Source organism: Nelumbo lutea, chromosome 2, assembly GCF_056320005.1.
Source record: "Nelumbo lutea isolate HS-2025 chromosome 2, American lotus-T2T, whole genome shotgun sequence".
NCBI classification, from domain to species: domain Eukaryota; kingdom Viridiplantae; phylum Streptophyta; class Magnoliopsida; order Proteales; family Nelumbonaceae; genus Nelumbo; species Nelumbo lutea.
In genome coordinates this window covers 36,262,642-36,284,341 of record NC_142685.1, presented here as the reverse complement: position 1 = coordinate 36,284,341, position 21,700 = coordinate 36,262,642, and the positions used below count along the sequence as shown (strand labels likewise).

Genomic DNA, 21,700 nt, shown 5'->3' with positions numbered 1-21,700 from the left:
GAATCGTTACACCCTATGGAGAGTGTTATGGAATCCAGAATGTCCTCCTGATGGTGAATAGTGTGATTCTTCAAATATCTTCTTCCTAGTTTTTGATACTGGGCTCAAAAACAATCCAACCCCTTTTCCACAACAGTCCCTTGTATCAGCTGATAGTGTGCTTGAGTGTTGTCTTGTTTCAGGCCCAGTATAATGGTTTGTAAATGTGGATTGGTGGAAGTTTCCTTCTAACTTTGTCTGTCCAGTTCTTAATGAATTTATGGTAATAGCTTGTCAAGCCAAAGAACCCACGTAATGCTTTGATGGACTTGGGAGTGGGCCAATCTGTCATGCTGCTTACCTTACTTAAGTCCATCTAAACTCCTTGGGATGAGATGATGTGGCCCAAGTATGCCACTTGATCCACTGCAAATTGGCATTTACTAAATTTGACATAAAGCCGGTGTTGCTTAAGAATACCTAGAGCAGTTTTCAAATGTTGAAGATGAGCTTCTAAATCTCTGCTATAAATCAGAATATCATATAAAACACTAAAACAAACCTCTGTAAGTGATTCTTAAAGATTTCATTAATTAAGGCCTAGAACATGGACGGGGCATTGGTAAGCCCGAAAGGCACCCCTCATGTGTCCAGAAAGCAGTTTTAGCAATGTCCTTTTCTTTTACCTTGATTTGGTGATGACTCGATCTGAGATTAATTCTATAGAAAACTTGGGATCCATACAAGCCCCTATAATCAATGCACATCCTCCATCCCCCATCCTTTTTGTCTGCAATAACACGGTAGATGAAAATGGGCTATTACTAGGCCTTATGATTCTCGAATCCAACATTTCTTTGGCAAATTTCTCAAATTCCTTCTTCTGGTAGTGAGGATATCTATATGGCCTCACATTAATGGGCTAGGTTCCTTCTGTCAAAATGATTGCAAGGTCCTGAGCTCTTTGAGGTGGTAGGCCCACAGGCTCTTGGAAGATTTCTGGATAAGGTTGTAACACCTCCTAAACTGGGGGATGGGTCCATTGGACTAGGCTCGAGTCCAAGGAAGATATCAGTTGTAACAAGAAGACTTCACGGGCCTTCTTTTAGAACTAGGCCCACCCTCCACCACCTTATGTTGTTGATGTTTGATACCCTTGAGTTCATGGGTTCCTTCTGTATCAGAGAAACAAAGCCATAACTCATTGAAATCCCATAGGATTGGTCCAGAGTCTTTAGCCATTGCATCCCTAGAATAGCATCATAACTAGATAAAGGTAGAAGGTAAAAGTCGGCAACAATGATTACTTCTTGAATTTTAATTGGGACTTGTAAACACTTGCGAGCTCCTCTTAATTTTCTCCATTGGCCACCATCACTTCAAATGAGTGTTCAAAGGATGGGGTAGGTTTAACTCTTTCAGCTAATTTTGGGTCCAAGAAATTCTGAGAAGATTCGCTATCAAACAAAATGATTAAAGGGTGTTTGGACAACATACCATATAATCTCATTACCTAAGCTGAATTTGTACTAGTGATAGCGTGTAGAGAGATATCTAGAACTATTTCTGCTTCTTCCCATTCATTCAAAAATATTTCCTCTATCTCTCCAGCATTACCTCCATCTTCCTTTGGCCCAAAAATCCACAACAACTTCTGTATTTTGCATTTGTGAAGTGGATTCCACACTTGTTGCAATTATAGCAAAGACCTTTAGCTCTCCTTTCCTTGGCTTCTGAGGGTGTTAGTTCCTGTACCTCCGGAATTCTCTAGGTGGTCACCAGAGCCGAGCCCAATGGTGGAGAAGGTTGGTTCCTAATGAATTCAATCCTAGATGTATCCTTCCTCCTTTCTGTCCACTCCTCTTCTTCTAGTTGTGCTAACCTCATTGCCTTGGTAAGTGTGACCGGTTTGAACTTTTCCACAACAGCCTGTAATTCAGGTTTAATCCTGGCCATGGAAACAACCTACCAGATGATCCGTCCTCCGACAACCCCTTGATCTTCGTTGATAATCTCTGAGACTCATCCATATAATTCTCTAGGACCATTGAACCGACAATCTAAAGCAGCCACATATTGTCTCCAGTTGCTGTGGGATTGGTAATCACAATACCAGCAATACCACTCCACAGCTTTATCTTTGAACCCCATACTGGAGACTGCTCTTCTAGAACTCCTTGTAGCTAGAAATACTATCAAACCAGAAGAAGCCACCCATCCAAATTCTCACCCGAAAATCCTAGTGTATCCATCCCAAGTTGTCTTGGAAGCCCAGTGTTTGGACTAGAGTTCTGGAGCTCTCTTCTATTGATGGCAGAGCCAGAGGAACCTGATGGCTTAGGCCTTCTTGCGATGAGTGATTGCAGTTGGTTGATAATCTCCTCCAACCTCCGGTCAATGCTCTCCAATTGTCTTTCAGTTCTGTTAACTCTTTGCTCCAATTGCTCCATACTGGCATCCAGGAACGGTTGCTCTGATATCAGATTGTTATCAGAGTTCTTTGGATGGTGCACGAAAACCTATCATCGCCTTCGAGCTATTAGTGAATTATCAGCTCAAGAAGGAAGAATAGAAATAAAATAACAGGGATAATTCTCATTGATTGATATCAAGCAAGCGATCCCACTTAAATACACTTGAGGAAGGTTTTTATAACCAATTGCTCTCTGTACACTAAGGAGATATTTATTACAATTAAAGACTACACTGAGCTGGTAGGTGGTTACGCTATAGATGCGTGTCTTCACTTATCACCTGGCCCATTATGAGGCTGGAACATGGGCTGGGCCTGAGGGCCTATGGGGATATGCACCATATTGCAACCCTTCCATTCAACCATCATCCTTATAGTTGTTCTTTTATTTTTATACTAAGGAGATCTTTATAGGCTACCCATCTTGCTCAACATAAAACACATGCATGAATTCAGGGCAATTGGAGAAGGGTTCAAGAGAAATTGCACATTGAATCCGAATTCACCTGCATCAATGAAGGTCTTCGAGTACCATTCAAATGTTGGATGTTGTGACGTCATCCTTTATACGGTACTCATTGAAGCAAGTTCTTTTCAAGGTGATGGTGATGGATCGATGTTATAGATTTGACATGAAAGGAGAACTGTCATTGTTTCCACTATTTGGTAACGCGAGAATAATCGCTAATTTAAATATACTATGAATTAGCTGAAACTCCATATATACTAGAGCTGTAACTTACACAACAATTATCCAAGCCTTGGTTCTTTGGACAAGTATTCGTACTCGATTTTTTCCAGTAACAAAGGGAAAGTCCCAAAATAATGGTAGCATTGCATTTTGCCCATTTCCCTAATTAGAGCTTCACATCGTAGCACCCGAGTAGAGAATCAATTCATGTCAAATGCCAATGGAAGGAAGGACTGGTCCGGTGTGCATTCTAGTGAGGAAGGCAATGGATAGTAACCTCCCAACTAGAAACCAGGTGGTAATGGATGTTTACTCTTAATTGTACTCAACCATTTTAAATGATGAGGCAAAGTATGATTTGATCAATCCACGTAAGAATGGACCAATGAGTCCATAGGATGCAAGTTCATAAACTAATTGTATTGGCATATTCAATGTTCAACAAAGGTGTCACAATTAAGGAGTTTGCAACACCATTCCCTTCGCAATAAATGTGATTAATGCTCCACATAACATATACCAATTCCTTATGAATTGCATATTGAATACACTAGATTTGCTACGGCCAATCGTTAGAACCATGCATGGTATCAATCATAACTTTGGAATTAGTTCTAGTGACTATATTATGTAACCTTTAAACACAACACAGTTTGTCTAGGAATTATCAAGATTAGTGCTCTTGGGGATAACCCGGGCGAACCTCCAAGTTATAGACCTTCCTTTGTTTTCATCTTGTCTTCTTCTTTCTCACCATTTCCTTTCAATTTGGATCCCCTTGTTATTAATATTCCTCTAAAAGCCCCCTCTCTGAAACAGGGATAACCTTTTTTTTTTTTTTTTTTATTCTCTAAGGCTTATTTGAAGAAATCTCTTGCACCTCTCAAGTTTGATCTAGTTGGGAAGTGTGTTCATGGCCACTCTCTTATGCCTAAGAGTAGGAAGTTTCTTGTTTGAGATTAATTTCAAGATCTCTGATGGTGTGGTGGTGACTACAACTGATTCTAGATATATTCTGATCAGGAAATATTTGAGGGTTTGAATGAAATAATCTTTTGGAATTAAAGATTTCCTATTCTATCTTCTCATCTTGGATCACTTTTTCTCTACTCCCAATCAATCTATACAGTGATAGATATCTGAGATTGATTGCATAGGTTGTTGGAAGAGCTCTGAAGGTGGATGTATTAACTTCTAGATTGATGAGAACCATTGTAGTCAAGGTTTCTATGAGATTAATTTATTTAAGGGTCTACCTTCCAGGGTTTGGATTGGGCTTGTGAAGGATGGCTATTGGTAGAAGACTGTTTATGAAGAGCTTCCTAAATATTGCACTTTTTGGTGCAAACATGGCCATGAAGAAGTTGAGTGCCATGTGAGGAAGAAGGAAGAAAATTCGGCTAAGCTGAGTTTGGACCTATATAGGATGTGCCCCTCGTACAACAAAATAAAGGTGCTACCTCTTCTATAAGTGATGCAAATCAAGAAAAGGTTCAAGACAAGTAGATTCCCAATGGTTCTAATAAGCCCAGTACTGACAAAGCCCTGGTGATTAGATTAGAGTTTAGCCCACTAGTAATTACATTATTACTATCATCATCATCTAAAACTGTCACATGCCAAGTGCATGCACATTTGGTAGTTCTTCTATCCTTTTCTATTTGCACCAAGTTTCTTCTTATTGGTATGGTCAATAGTTGTCTCTATACATGGTCAAATCATATCAATTAACTCTTTTTCATATTATATGATCATTTCTAATTCTGTCCATTTTAATCTTGCTACTTGTCCATCCCAATATCCTCATATCAGGTATGTTCATTTTTTTCTTAATTGTTTATTGCTTTGTTTTGTATGAAAATGTTGCACACTAAAGCTATAAATGTTACAGCTTTTGTTTATGAAAATCAAAATATAATTAGTCAGGACCCGTGTGATGCACAAACTTTATTAATAAAAAATAATAGTGTCCATCTAAGTTCAATTCAAGTATCATTTTTTGGGGTTATGTCTAGTTTATCCAATCGCAATCTAAGTTGCTCATTAGCGAGAGTGGCCAATTTCCTATTCTCTAGATAAATTTGTATTGTTTTTTATTTCTTGTTAACCTTTATTAACTTTTTTGGAAAATATTTCTTATTAGTTTTTATTGGTATATTATTATTTTTGTATTATTTTTAGGTAAATTTTAAAAAATTATCCTCTTCTAACAATTCTATAAACCACCTATGTGTTTTGACCCTAACAAAGGCCTCTCCCCTATAATTTTGGAAAAAAAAAAACTGCAAATACCTCCTTTCCCTTGACTCTTCAGTAACAAAGACATCAAAGTCACCGAAATACCCTTATCATTGTTAATGCATTATCATACATAATTTAAAGTTTCAACTTTACCCTCCACTAATCTATTTTGCTAGACAACTTTCAAAGAATAATTCACCTTACTCTCCTTAGACAAATGTAAAAAGGCTGAAGTGAAGTAAAATTAATGCATTACATGAACATTTTTTATTTGGAATGCTAACTAAAGGAAGGTATTTGCACCTTTTTTCAAAACAATAGGGGAGGTTTTTGTTATGGTCAAAACACTAGGGAGTTTTATTAGGGGTGCCCATGGTTTGATTAACTGAACTGTGGACCTATTTTTGAAACTGAACTGGGGTTACCAGTTTTTGGAAAACCGGTAAATAAAACTGAACCAAAGCCGATCGACTAACCGGATGATCAATTTGGTTAACTATCGGTTTGGTTTGTTGGATTTTTGGTTTTTTATATTTATAATATATATTATAAATATATATATAATATTTTAAATAATATATATATTTATATGTAATGAATTTTTATTAATTTATAATACATAGAAAATATAAAATATATATAATATACATAAATATACATAAAATATATAGAAATATATGTATACCGGTTGGTTTGATTTTGATTGTTTTTTTGGCTTGGTTTGTCGGCTTTTCTTCCTTACCCTAAGTTTCATAGGATTGTTAGAAAACCCAAGGAGGTTTTTATAATTTTCCTTATTTTTAAATGAATTTTAAATTTATTTTAAACATATTTTATATGATTTTTTAAAATTAGTAAAATTCGAATTTATTTAAGTATAATAATTTTTATTAAATTTAAATTCCTTATGAAATTTAATTAAATATATAATTTTTTTTACTTTTAGTGGAACTTAACTTGGTTTTAAATTAATAAAATTTAATTATAAAAATAATAATTGTTAGATAATTTTGTATTAGTTTTATATTAATTTTAAATTGACATTCATTTTTAATTTATCTTATTCCTTTCATTAATTAAATTATTTTTATTATATCAATAAAGATATTTTATCAATAACAATAATTAATAATTATTTTTATTTTATTTAAGTAACCTACGAATTTCTTTTTATTATGGTTAATTATTTTTTATTATTTTCTAATGGAATATAAATGGATTATACTTTTAAATGGAAATAGATTATTTAGTGCAATAATATATCCTTGAATATCTCAATTTGAATATTATTAATCTTTACTGATAATTAAAGTTTAATGCAAATATAGATAAAGTTAATGAATTTTATGCAATTTAATGGAGTAATGGAGATGAAAAAGAATTAGTGGCATGAGTTATTGAAGGGGAGAGTTAATGGCATAATTAACGAGGAGAGATTATTAAAAGAGTTAATGGGGGGAGGGAGAGAGAGAGAGTTAATGGCATTTTAATGAAGAGTGTTAAAACTCTTAAACATGATTGGTCACTTAAGTTATTTTGTTAAATTTTAAAATTAGAAAGTTCAAAAAATCAGAAAAAAAAATAGGTTCCTTTGAGAAGAAACCAGAAAAGAGATAAATGGCTTTTAGAATAAACCATAGAGCAGAAAAGTGCCAGCTTGGCACATTGCATTTTAATATATAGATATAGATGATGTACCTTATATTTATGGCTTCAATATTTTATGGTATTAGTCTTGCAGAATGAGTACAAGAATTGCAACATTATTGAAATACAATTCCATTTCCCTTGAATCATGATTTATTAATTAAGCTAGAAAATATGATTTAGGAAAAGTCCACTCCCGAATTTTCTTGAAACATGAATAACATTAGAAATGTAACATTCCATGCCCCATCATGGGTATGAAAGTTTCATTAACAACCTGGCATGAGATTCTACAATAGACAAGCTAAGCCAATGTAATATAACCTATGTATGGTGGTTTAAGTTGATGCTGTCTTTAACCCTCAAAGAAAATAAGGCTTTAATTTCCAACTTTACTTTAAATTACATTAGTGGCCAGATATCATGTGTTTTTTCTTTTATTTTTATTTTTGTAAATGCCACATATCATGTTCATGAGAATACACTACAAGAGTAATCTTCGAACCACAACTTCTAGCGAGGGTGTAACTCGGTAATTGATACATTATTTGTAGACAGTAGTGGCTTACTTGTGGATGACTCAGTTGTCAAAGAATAATTCTCTCTAGGAGGCAAGTCTCCCTCTCTTGTACTAGGGATGAAAAAGGCTGGTGCTGAAGGTATTGGTAAATTTTCAGAGTTGCAACTGAGCATGTGAACAACCGATGCCATAGTTGGCCTGTCAACTGTGTTTTCTTGAACACATAATAGTCCAATATGAATGCATCGCAACACTTCATGTCCAGAGTAATTATTGATCAGAGTCGTATCCATCAACTCTAATAATTAATCAAATCATACATTAATTTAGTTGTTAGTATTTAGTCATTATTTTCATTTGTTTTATATAATAATATCTATCTTTAACCTTAACATTATAGAAGATTTTCTGAACTTTCTGACTGATGGGAGTAGTTATTCTTCTTTCCACTAACAATTTCTAGTAGTAGCACACCGAAACTAAATACATCTGACTTAACTGAGAAGTGCCCATGCATTGCGTACTCTGGGGCCATGTATCCACTGCATTTCATCTTAGTATATAAATTAATGACCCCCCCCCCCAAAAAAAAAAAGAAAAAAACACAAAATTATTAAAAAAAAGGAGAAATGATCGACTTACTAAGTTCCAACAATTCGACTTGTATTTGCTTGAGTTTGATCAACAGCAAAAAGCCTTGCCATGCCAAAATCTGAAATTTTTGGGTTCATCTCATCATCTAAAAGAATGTTGCTAGCTTTAAGATCTCGATGGATAATTTTAATTCTAGAATCTTCATGAAGATAAAGAAGTCCTCGAGCAATGCCTCTTATGATCTTGTGCCGTGTGCTCCAATTTAATTGACTACATTTGGTTGGATCTAGAAAAGAAAATGAAAATATGGATCAATATAGATTTTAGGAAGTAACTATTAATGAGATTATTAATTATGCATTTAACACCAAGAAGGCCTTCAATAATGGGATATGATGAAAGACTGAATCTAGATCTTAAAAGCAGCCAAAATTCTATTCAAATGAATCCAAAATCATCAAGGAAACTATGCCAATATGGGATGTAAACTTGTTTGCAATCCTTTAGGCTGTGTTTGGAAACGATGTAAATAAATGTAAATGCAAATATGTAGAGTATAAAGCGATTCATATAAATTATAAAGTTGGGTTAGTTTTTCATCGGTAAATTTACCCTCTTACAAAACAAATCTTTAGTTTTAATGGATGCAAACACGAATTCCAATAAAGTATATGCCTTTTTTTTATCAAAAGTCTACTTAAATGCAAATTTACGTACTTTACATCTTATTATCAATGTACATATGCATTGGAAAATGTGTTTTCTGTCATTTGTCAATGCATAAATATAGTATTGTCAAACACATGTAAAAGTGAACCAGAGTGCAAATTTACCCTGAACCAGGATTTACACTCCATTTGCATCATTTCCAAACACATCCTTAAGTCCAAAAACATAATCGGAAGTGGGTTCTCTCCTCTATACTCTTTTCCCTCATGTAAAGATCAAAATGAGAAATTCTTTCTCTTCGTTGTGCGTGTAAGAGGAGCGACTAACATCTCTTATATAGAGCTTTCATATTAATAATACATTAATTAAAGTTGTGCATTTCTATATAGCACTTTGATTTCTTTATGCAATTTATTTTAGTTATTTTTTAAGATTAATACTATTTTTTTTATCAAAACAAATGTGATTTTTAAGACTACATGAAGAAATTCTTATTCTCTCACTTGGTCTGCAAAAGCTCACCCTTTTTGTTCAAAAAATATTTAGGATATTTTTATAAACTGGCTTATTGACTTAGAGGCAGAACAATTAATGGGAATTATTGTAGACAAGATTTGATCCAATGAAAATTTATATTAGTAATAAATCATAAAAATCATTACATCTTCTCAATAATGTAAGTTCATTTATAGTTGTAATAACAATATTGTCATTGATATAAATCTTAAACACGGTTTTTATATTATGGAAATAACAAGTGAAATAATTGCAATTGTATTTTTCAATTAGTCCACTTTATCAATTCAACACAAATCCCCCATGTTTTAAATAAAAGCATGTCTCAAAAGATACCTTTATGTTTTAATTTAAAAATCATTGTCCCAAGCTAGGGTATTTGATGTTTTAAATTAAAACGCTCAATCTACATTTTAACAAACCCATGTACACATAAAATTAGAATATATAATCAAACCTAAAATGTATAGAATCAGTATTATGTGAATTATAATATACCAACTGAGTGGTGGATTAGTGATACATAAATTGGGTTGTCCCAATAGAGATGTGGATTTGAGTTCCACTACCGGATACCACCAACTTTGAGAAGATTTATGCCTCCTATGGGGGGCACAAGGCGTAAGATTCATACAACAAAATAATAATAATATGATCACAACTAATGATTTATTTCTATTAGCAAGTGTAATGTCATTTACATAGAAAACCAAAACAATGAATTTGCTTTCACCAATTTTCAAATATATATACTAATTAACAATGTTTCCTTAACCTTCAATTATTACATCAAATCCCATTTTACCATAGATAGATTTCTTTAGCTTACATACTAGATTTTTTTATATCTTAAAACTCATTGATTGTTCTATAAAAATATTTTTATATTGATTTTAATTGAGAAAATATATTTTACATCTTTTTTATGTAGCTCTAGATTAAAATGAACCACAATAGTCATAATGATTAAAAAGAAATCTTTCTTTGAGTTTTTCATTTTCATAAATATATTTATAATCAATTGACTTGATTATGTTAGAAAGTTCAATAAATTTGTAAACATCATTTTTCATTCATGTATTTAATCTCCTCTTTCATGAAATTAAACCTTCTTTCCCATAAATATTAACTTTTACCTTAAGAAGCATTGCTTGTATTTCTTTCTTCATTAAAATCAATCTCTTGTTCTTTAGGTATACAATAAAATCATTTCAAATAGCCAATCTACCCTTTTTAAAGACATCCTTAAAGAATCATAAGCATTTGTATAAATAACTTTGTTGAATATTGGGATTGACACCTTTTTAACTGGTCAGTAATGTCCAACTATTCTACTTAATTGTAGGTTAAACTAATGATATTAATGAGCTATATGCCAATCCTCTACAAAGATGATGTTCAAAGTTTTAATCTTTTATAATTTTGAAATATTGCAATACAAGTTTCTTTAATCATAAGAGTGTCAGATACAAAATATAACCTAAAAATGGCCATCTAGGTTCATCAACAAAAAAATGTATAACTTTTGGTAAAAAACTTTTTAGTCATAGCATTTGTGCAAAAAAGCCTAATGAAGAACCTTATTGGTCAATGCAACTTACTGGTTATGTAGATAGGTTCTCAGTTCCAACAAATTGGAGGGACCCATCCCCCTTTTATTTACCATAAAAAATCTATATTACTATTATGAATGAGAGTGTGAAACTTTTGTTTGTTTAAGATACCCATTTTTTTTTTAATTTAACTGGTCCCTCTCTCATTACAATGATAGAAATATAATTTCGACAACCATTTTCTCCTTATTCAAATCCCTTTCATTTAAACCTTATACTTAAAGTATTAACTCTTATTAGCATTCATTGAATCCAATTCTTTACTAGTATACCCCTATTTCTGTATTCGATCACTCTCTAATTGTGGGGGAAAAAGTGTAATTTAAACTACTACATTTCTCCTCATTCAATTCCCTTTAAGTCTTATATTTAAGATATGAACTCCTATTCTTTCATTAAATTTTATATTAATTGATTATATTGATATTAACATAAAAAATAAGTGTCATAAAGAACAATCATTTTTATAGATAATAGAAATAAAATACAAATTTAAAACCAAATAAAAAATGGAATTTTCATGTTTGGTGGTGAGTCAACAATTCAGCCTTTTGTACCAAATGTGTAAATCCTTGATGTTATAATTACACGATAATAAAAATTAAAAAAAGACAGACACAAAAGCATAAAGAATACAAAAAAAAAAAATTGTAGAAAACATTTAAGCAAATGTTAATTGCCATCATCATCATAAAAAATTATCACTGCTTTGCATATGCACATTTACTATAAATCATAAATTAATGTATCCATAGGAATCATTAGATGTCAGTTCTTTCTCCCTTTAAACTATTAAATGGCTTTAAATTAGCTTTTGGAACTACAAACCAAAAGTACAATGTCCTAGCGCACCAATAGTTGATTTGAAACTTTGTTAGGCTCTACAATGATGTGTGCATATCAAATGATATGACGTGAAATGAATTTGAAATAGGAGAAACAGAGACAAAACAAATATGAAATACTATGTTTGGTTTGAAGTAGAAAGTAGGGAAACGTAGGGAAATCTATACAAAATTTGTAAAGGTTTTCCTAGCTTACCCTTCTTTTCCCTACTTTTTTCTTCAAACCAAGCATAACCAATTCTATAATGATGCAGGCATGTTAGATGATATGATAGTAAAATAAATTGAAAAAGTAGGAGAAAAAGAGACAAACCAAATATGAAATTATCCAAGCTTGTATTTTGCACGAATTCATAGATTAATAACCTTTCTTCCCCTTGTATGCAAAATCCTAATAATTGCACAAGATTTTTGTGCTGAAGTTTGGCTATTAATACAACCTCATTTTTGAATTCTACTTCACCCTGTCCAAAATTTTTGGAGAGCCTCTTTACTGCCACGTTTTGCCCAGTTGAGAATGTACCTTAAGGATATATAAGACAAAATTGAGAAAATTTTATAATCTAATTAAAATAAACTAAAGTTTGCTTAATCACCTTAACATGAGACTATTATGCTATAATCTCCTTACCTTGTAAACACAACCGAATCCACCTTGGCCAATCTTATTAGCAGTAGAAAAGTTATTCGTGGCAACCCTTATCAAATTAAACTCAAATTGCAAGTATTCCACGCTTAGAATCTCGTCCACATCTTTACAAAAAATAGCAAACAATAGAGACATAAATTTAATGAGTTTAAAGCTTGAAGAAGAAACATATGAGAGAGAGAGAAGTTGCTTTTATTTTGTTTTCTTTGAATTCTATTTTTCTTTAGTGTATTTCTACTAATCATGATACTCATGTAATTGCCTTTTAATTGTTGTGAGTTTAATGGGGTGACATTATTTCGGCCTTATGTCATCCTAGTTTCATGAGCTTATTAAAGAACCAACCTAAGTTCTCATAAGAGGTAGTCTAACCCCAAGCTCACATATATGAATCTATAAATAATGTGTGTACTGCCAAACCATACAAAATTAAAGTCGAATTCATTAAGAGTATATAACTCTACTTGAAAAAGCATTGAAGCATTTCAAAGTTAGATGGGGACAAAACAAATGTTTATAGTGCTCAATGGGCCATTTGCTGATTCTGTTTTTCCCATTTGTACCTAGCTTATGGGATCTACACTCGTATAAGTTGGGTTTTCATTACTAATAACCTCTAAAATAGGTATAAATCCCATACCTCTAGAAGAGTCAATAACAAGTTTCATAGAAAGAGCCTTGGGCAAAGGATTAATCAAGTTCTTTTTTGACTTTAGAAATCCATATGATATAGCCCCATCAGAAATTAGGTTTTTTTTTACTACGTACATTATCTATAAATCTAATATGTCTATTTTTACCATTAGAAAGTCATGGGATATATCTATTTTTACCATTATATATTTTTTGAAAAGTTAGATAAATAGAAATTTGACAAAAACCCTCAAAAAAAAAACAATTTCAATTTTCTTTATAAATGAAACACAAGTGGAGAGAAAGAGGGATTGAGTGAGAGTAGAGAAAAAGAGAGCCACGTTTAACCATCAACATTCTGGATCAAGTTTAAGCAAAGAGAGTCACTATTTTCTGAGAAACAGAAAGAAGACAAGGTCAACCCCTTTTCAAGAAGAAGAAGAAGATTGAGAGAGAGAGACAGAGAGAGAGAGAGAGCTCCTATTTGATTGTTGACCTTCTCCATTCAGCCCCTTTTTACGTCTATAATAGAAGAAGAAGCAGGAGAATAAGATGATGATGATGCCTACTATGTCTTCTCACTTCTCTACTTGCAGACAAATAGAAATCTTGGCATCATTTGTGTTTCATAGAGTGAAGGAGGAAGAAATTATGTTTTGTTTGTTGGAGCGGGCGAACCCTAAAACCTTTTTTTGTTTTTCCCAATTTCCTCTCAACTCTAAGACTATTTGATTTGTGGGATAGGAGGGGAAGAATATTCTATATCTTCCCTTCCCATGTTTGTTTTGTGGGATGCCATGAGACAACATGGGAAAAAGGTGGGATTATAGATCCCAATTCTCGGGATGCCAAATCCCACCATTTTAGTAGGAAATAAGTGGGAATGGAGAAGAAACTTGGTTGACAAGAAAAAACACCCTTCTTGTGGTATTTATAAGAGTTAAATGTTAGACCCATAACACATTAATAAATTATTAATTATTTAACAACATATTCATAAAAAATTTAATAAAAGTAATTAGTGAATAAACTAAAATAAATAATTAATAAAAATATTAATCAATTAAAATTAATTAATTAATATTTCAATATAAAATGTTAAAATTATTAAATAAGTCTTAAGTATTAAGAAAATAGAATATTAATAATACAATATAAACTAATAAAATTAAAATATTAAGTAATTTTAATAATTAATTAAGTCATTATTAATATTAATTAATAATTTTTAATAAAATACTAAATCATAAAAATATTATTAACTACTTAATAATTAACAACAAAATAATAAATAAGTAATTAATTAACTAATTAATGAATAATAAATAATTATTTCATTACTAAGAATTTAATTTTTATTATTATTCTTATTATTGAAAACAAATTAAAATAAATAGTTAATTGATGCAACTCTAATGGAGAGGGTATTTGTCACAAAGTAAAAGTTCAAGGGGTCTCCATTGCAGAAGAAAGTTCAAGGGGATATTTTTCACTAACCCCATATTATAGGGGGTCTTTGTAATTTACCCAAACTATTAATAATTAAAAATTATTAATTAATTAAGAGTAAAATATAAAACAATAAAATATTAATAATTACCTAATTAAATAATTAATAATTATTATTAATGTTGAATTTTCCATTATTTTCCCTTTTGCAACCAAATGGTACAATGAAAAATAAAAATTTCCACTCATTTTCCCTTTCTCGTCCCATTCCATCCCATCATTTCCCTTTTCACCAAAATCTTTTCTCAAAACAAATGCAACCTATGATCAAGTCAACCAATGGATAACCCTGAACCCAACCCACCCTCACCTTGAAGGGTCATTGAACCACCCATACTGACCCGCTATTCAAATCGGTGGGTTTTTAAGTGAATGGGTCAAATGGGTTGGGTCAAAATTGCCTGTTTAAACGCATTTGAAAACTTCAGTCATACGTGCCTCATCATTGAGTCAGAGAACATCAAGGAAAACAAAAGCTAGAATCAGAAAAAATTTATACAATAAAGTTAAAAAGCAAACTTGAAAAATGAATGGAGGAATTACAATGCAAAATCCGTGTGATCCAATGACCACTGAGACCTAATTTTAAATATTTAAGATGGGTAAGATCACAGACCCGAATCTTGAATCAACCCCGATCTGTAGGTTAGAGCTTACCACAAGTCAATAAAGCAGAGTTCCCATCTTTAAAAGATTGTAAGAAATTAAGAGTTGTTGGTATATGTCACTACCGAGTTGAGATTTTCTGCCCATAAAAAAACACGTTCCAAACCCTTGACCAATTTATTATATCTTACCGTGTATGAGATGTGTGGTATAAGATGACGTTGGTTTTGGGTTGGAACATGTTTTGTCGACAGATGACACTACCCTTGAAAATTTGTATTTGGGTGTTACTGCCTTTCACATCTCATCTACCAACAGCTGGTGGCCGGTCACTACCGAGTTGAGATTTTCTGCCCTAAAAAAACACGTTCCAACCCTCCACCAATTTATTATATCTTACCGTGTACGAGATGTGTGGTATAAGATGACGTTGGTTTTGGGTGGGAACATGTTTTGTTGACTCTTGTCACTACCCTTGAAAATTTCTATTTGGGTGTTCTGCCTTTCACATCTCATCTACCAACAGTTGGTGGCCGGTAAGAAATTGACTCAAGACATAACATCTATAGAAGAGAGTAGAGACATAGCATTAAATCTCGTTGTCGCTAACACTAGGGTTAAGTGGGGGAAGGGGTCGAGAAGAGATGTAATAGAATGTAGTATACCCGTTGGTAACTGATGAGGGCGGATGTGTCCCTCCAAATGTGATACATGACATCTTGGAACAATTGGGTGACATCTGGAATCACTTAGGCAACAACTTAGTCAAGATGATGGTGTCCCAACTTGGCGACTTGGCACACGCGCCAACTTGGCGACCTCTACCACAATTCGGGTCAGTTATAAGCACCTCGTCCAGGGCCGACCTGCAACACCTCATCACTAGCCGAAGTGACCTCGACGCAAGGAGCGATCTCCCTCGAGGGCATGCCGGCCTGATTGAGGTCCAGGTGGCGACCTGCAAGACGTGCTCGCCAACAAATTCGGCATGCATATCTCAACACTCCCACGATCCTTGGAAGTTAACCCATGTATTGAACATTCCGGAGGATGGTCAATGTGCATGGCGGTTGCCTCTGGGAATCTCAGACCACTTAGGTGAACTCTCGGAAATCTCGGATATGGTGCGTGAAGCCCACGGCAAACAATGCCTATATAAAGGCACCAACCCCAATGACATAGGGGGGCAAGTAAGCATATTCTAGCTCTCATACTTTGTGATTTTTATCTCGCAGTCTACTATGAGAGTACTGATTTAAGCATTGGAGCAATCTCGCCGGGTTAGCCACCCTGGGTCCTCTGACATTGATTCCTTATAGGTCTTTAAAGAACTACGAAGCTTAACAATCAACCTATCTCGGCCCAGTCAGTTCGGCACCTAACCTGCCTAGTCAGTTCATCATCTAACCTGCCCAACTCGGCTCAGTCAGCTCGGCACCTAATCTGCCCCCAGTTCGACCTGGTCAGCTCGGCATCCAGGTCCTCATCTAGCAAAAGTTCTCCACTTTGGCCTCTGAGTCATCGACCACTTGGAAATAGACCAAATGATGAGGTACTTAGCACCAAAATTTGATTCATCAATTGGTGTCATCTGTAGGAAACACTACAAAAAGCTAAGTTCTCACCTTTTAAAAACTAAAGTTCTCACTTTCTCGTTTCCATTTTTTATTAACTCAAAGACTACGCAGGAAGTTGATGGCCAATAGACTAAGTAGCTCTGCCGACTTTATTTCAACTCAGATAAAGCCTCATCAGTCCTCTTCACGAGTTACCCTCTACAAGATGAGCTCTTCGTGGCTTCTACGGGAGTTGGCGGCCAATGGACTGCACGGATGCCCCTGCCGGTTGAGCCTTCCAAGGCTCCACTGCGAGATGGTGACCTAAAGTCAGTAGTGCTGCTCCCATAGGTCGAGTTCCCAGTAGCTTGTTGTAGGAGTGAGTGATCGGCATCACTAACAAGGATGAGGGCTAAGGTGCCAAACTGATAAAAGACCTCAGCACCACATAAAACCCAATAGCTTCTTCGACATGGGAAAGATCGAGGATAAGGAGAGTGGACCACGAATCGCTCTCAGAGCCTAAGGGCTAAGGTGCCAAGCTGATAAAAGATCTCAGCACCACTTAAGACAGATGGTAAAGTCCTGCATAAAGTTGCAAACACTTGGACTCTTCTGACCTGAGAAGCAAATTGGATTGACGCTTACGAGCTCATCGAATTAGTCATTCTAGGCCAAAAGGAACAATCTACTCCCTTCGCCGAGTTATTTTCAGCTCGGGAGTGGGGGGCAAATGATGAGGGTGGATTTGGCCTTCCAATGACAATGTGACACGTGGCATCTCGAAACAACTGGGTGACACCTAGAACCACTTAGGCAACAACTTAGTCAAGATGATGGTGTCCCGACCTGGCGACCTGGCACAGGCGTCAACCTAGCGACCTCGACCACAACTCAGGTCGGCTAGAAGCACCTCGTCCAAGGCCGACTTGCAGCACCTCATCACTAGCCGAAGTGACCTCGATGCAAGGAGTGACCTCCCTCGAGGGCATGTCGGCTTGATTGAGGTCCAAGTGGTGACTTGCGAGGTGTGCTCGCCGACAAATTTGGCATGCTTATCCCAACACTCCCACGATCCTTGGAAGTTAGCCCACGTATCGAACGTTCCAGAGGATGGTCAACTTGCATGGCGGTTGCCTCCAGGAATCTCGGACCACTTAGGCGACCTCTCAAAAATCTCGGATACGATGCATGAAACCCACGCCAAACAATGCCTATATAAAAGCACCAATCCCAATGGCATAGGGGGCAAGTAAGCATATTCTAACTCTCATACTTTGTGATTTTTAGCTCGCAGTCTACTATGAGAGTACTATGAGAGTATTGATTTAAGCATCGGAGCGACCTCGCTGAGTTAGCCATCCCGGTTCCTCTGACATTGATTCCTTGCAGGTCTCTAAAGAACTACGAAGCTCAACAATCAATCCAGCTCGACCCAGTTAGTTCGACACTTAACCTACCCAGCCCGACCTAATCAGTTCGACACCTAACCTGCCCAACTCAGCTTAGTCAGTTCAGCGCCTAAGCTGTCCCCAGCTCGGCACCTAATATGCCCCCAATTCAACCTGATCAGCTCGGCATCTAGGTCCTCATCAGTAACATCTTTGAAGGTTCTCCACTTTGGCCTCTGAGTCATCGGCCACTTGAAAGCAGACCAAATGACGAGATACTTAGCACCAAAAATTGATTCATCAGTAACATATTTGAAGGTTGTTAGTGAGAGATATTCCCAATATACGGTTGAGATATGCAGTGGGGCATGAAATTCTTTCCGCTGAAAAATTCCAGCATTATAGGTTTTTCCTTATAAGTTAATAAGAGGTAAGCAAGTATATGACATGTAGTTACCATTGACGTTAGGGTTTGATCTTCTCATCCTCCTGCCGTTTCTCCTCCTACTTCTTAAGTAGAACACAATGGATAGGAGTAAAAATACCATGACAGTTGAAGTGGCGATAATGATGGGAAGGTGAGATGAATTTGGTTCATTGATCACTGCAAATACGGAAGCAATATTTACAGTTAATCTTTTTTTTTTTTTTTTTTTTTTTCTGGCTTTGCAATGGAATCTTGAACCTTGAAGCTAGAATTGAAATTCTAATATATTATCATTATTTTCAACAGCGTAGGCTGATGAATAATAATATTAATTCCACGAATTGCGTTTCCCTAGGCAATATGTAAACATACCTTGTATCACGGTTGCGGTTGCGTTTGTTGACAGAGATGGCGGAGGAGCTTTGGGTTGATAGAATGGGTATATGCTGTATCTCAGAACACAATTCGGCCAGAGTTGCGCTGCCCTTTCATTTCGATCACAACACTTACCTAAATATGCCTTAGCAGTATTCAAACATAAATAACAATCACTCCCAGATATATATGGGGTGCACTGTGCAAGACAATATACAGTCCGCAGTGTATCAAAAGCAGCTTCTCCAGTTGCGAATTTAATTGAAGTACTAAAGGCAGCACGGGCAATAATATCAGTGAATGTTTTATTTAACGCTCGATCAAGTTGATCGACATGACCGGAATCATTACTAGACTGATTTTGATACCCAGATCTAGATGGGTCTAAGTCGAGAGTCGAGAAGATGGGTTGATTCGAATATCTGAGCATACACTGATCATACCATATGTTTGCCGCCTTCTGGTAGGGGCAGACTTTGACGAGGTCTTGACTTGCAGCTTGGACGCATGTCTGGCAGATATCTAAGTTAACATCTCCTCTGCACAGGAGCAGACTGTAGACTTTGTCCGGAATCTGGCCGGCGGTGTCGTTATAAAATCCAGTATTTGCTGCTGCAGCTGAAAGCTTAGAGAGGATGAGATCTAGATTGTCTTGAAATGCACTGCTGTTGGTGAAATTGGCCTTATTTGTGCAGGTGTAGAGCAAGTAACCATCGCCTGCACTCTGATCCACAAGTAGGAAAAAGAGTAGAGAAGAAAGCAAGATGGTAGGAAATGTTCCTGAGACATGGAGACGTGGAACCTCACCTTGGCTCATTCTATTTCTATGGGAAGAATTACAGACTTCGGAGTTTGGAGTGATTTGAGTCCTCAAGATGCAACGTATTTCATGAATTTATATGCATGACGACTTTTACTTGGTCAATTTCCCGGGTTATAGCAATTAATGCTGTGACTTCTGACACTTGGACCGAATATAAACCGGAAAGATCATTAATTGAACCAATATTAATTTTACTGGTTGATTGACCGGTTGGATAAGAGTTGTCAAGTGTTCTGTATGTGTGGATCCTAAAAAAGAGAAAAAATAAAATAAAAGAAACGGGCTATATAACCATCACGAGCTATGTAACCAGTCACTCTCCTATCAGGACAATCTGTACAGTTTTCGGTTAGTTAATGAATAATGAATAGCTTGAATGCTGCTTTTTTTTAAAAAAAAAAAAGGGATTATAACGGCAACTTTGAGCCTTAATATGCAAAATTACTGTTCATCTTCTTCCTCCTCATAACCACTTCCGCTCCATCTCTGCGAACCTTAATAACCACCATCTATCGTGCCACCTCCGCCTCCGCCCACCAACGCCAACGCCGCCCGTCTCCATTCAACAACAGCAGCCCCGCACTGTTTACATAAGCGTTTTCTCAGAAAAAAAAAAAGAAAAAACAATATTTTACATGAACAGCATCGTTTGATACAGCAGCAGCCTCGCGATTCTTCTCTAGATTGAGAGAAAACAATATTTTACATGAGCGTTGCCCACCGGCGCTGGAACGGAAGTGGTTTGGAGGAGTAAGAAGATAAACAGTGATTTTGTTTAAAATATTAACCTATTTTAGAAATTATATTAAATTCTCCCCGCCCACCCCAAAAGAGAGAAAAAAAAAAGAAAAGAAAGGTAAAGAAAAAGAAAAGAAAAGCTTCTAAATTTTGCCATACCAATAGTTACAACCACCGGTCACACTGCATAATAAATGAAAGAGACAAAGCAGTTCAAGTTTGCTTCAAGGTAGATGGAACCTGCCATGCTCTTAAAGAGCATTTCTACCTTTTTCTTTCCTAAAATTTGCTACCCAAATCCGGTTATAAGCATATTGAGCAGTCTTCCTACAGCCTTTCCTTATCTAACTCCTTTCCTAGAGATACGTTAATCCTTATAGTGCACTGATGTAACCGTTTTTGGTCACGTACTAATGTTTTGTGATGTAAAAATTTTTTGGCTAAGTACCTCGTTATTTGACCCGGTGGTGGCATGCCTTAGTGATGAGTTACTTGGTAGTGAACTGCCTACTGGTGAACTGCTCAGTGGAGAACTGCCTGGGAGCAAACTGCCTGGTGGCGAACTGTCCGGTGGTGAACTGCCTCGTGGCAAGTTCCCTGGTGGCGAGCTGCCTGGTGGCGAATTGCTTGGTGACGAACTGCCTGCTAGGTGGCCGATGACTTAGAGAATGTCGGAGCTCCCTAGTGCGGCGCAATCCGACTGCCCTCAGCATGAGGTGGTCTTCTTTCCTTTGTAGGCTGCGGGAGCTGAGGGACCTGCAAGAATTTCATCTTTTTCTCCTCTTTGTAGGCGGCGAGAGCTGAAGGACCTGCGAGAACTGAATCAGAGGTCCCGGGGGTATTTTCCCGATGGGGGCTCTTCGATGCTTAAGTTAGCACTCTTATTGTAGAGAGCCTTGAAGATAATATGAGAGAGCTAGAGAGCAAGGGTTACTTCCCTTTTTTCCTTCCCCTCCCCTTTGGGGGGTGAGGTCTTTATATACCGGAGTCCTCGCGGGTTAGGTGGGTGAAAAGCCTCCAAACGGTAAGACTCGTCGCATCCTGTCAGAACCGGGGTATGATGGTGAACTCCTCGAGGTCATCAGGCTGGCGCTTGTGTCAGGCGGCCAGGTCGGCGCCTGGGCCGGGTTGTCAGAGGGGCGCCTACGTCAGTCGGCGGGTCAGTGTCTAGGCCAGGTTGTCAGGTCGGCGCCTGTGTCAGTCGA

At 36.0% G+C, this 21,700-nt stretch overlaps 1 protein-coding gene across 3 annotated transcripts; it reads right to left on the bottom strand.

Annotated features, from left to right (window-relative positions):
• Positions 1-8,153: 8,153 nt before the first annotated feature.
• Positions 8,154-19,979, bottom strand: LOC148869870 (cysteine-rich receptor-like protein kinase 25). Of its 3 annotated transcripts, XM_088967154.1 has the most exons (4): positions 18,932-19,979; positions 18,590-18,736; positions 12,420-12,541; positions 12,130-12,311 (listed from the first exon to the last, which is right to left on the bottom strand). In XM_088967154.1, the coding sequence occupies exons 1-4, from the start codon at positions 19,749-19,751 to the stop codon at positions 12,279-12,281; spliced, it is 1,122 nt and encodes a 373-aa protein (XP_088823280.1). In that variant the 5' UTR covers positions 19,752-19,979; the 3' UTR covers positions 12,130-12,278. The 3 variants fall into 3 exon arrangements, with proteins under 3 accessions (XP_088823279.1, XP_088823280.1, XP_088823281.1); XM_088967153.1 differs by lacking the exons at positions 12,130-12,311; positions 12,420-12,541 and adding an exon at positions 8,154-8,431; XM_088967155.1 differs by lacking the exon at positions 18,590-18,736.
• Positions 19,980-21,700: the final 1,721 nt, after the last annotated feature.

Excerpts from the sequence above, each read along its gene's own strand:
- LOC148869870 (XM_088967153.1), bottom strand. The coding sequence starts at position 19,751 with ATGAGCCAAGGTGAGGTTCCACGTCTCCATGTCTCAGGAACATTTCCT. Across the intron at positions 18,737-18,931 it reads AACCGCAACCGTGATACAAG|TGATCAATGAACCAAATTCA; the intron begins GTATGTTTACAT and ends CCGTATTTGCAG. Across the intron at positions 8,432-18,589 it reads ATCAAACCCTAACGTCAATG|ATCCAACCAAATGTAGTCAA; the intron begins GTAACTACATGT and ends TTTCTTTTCTAG.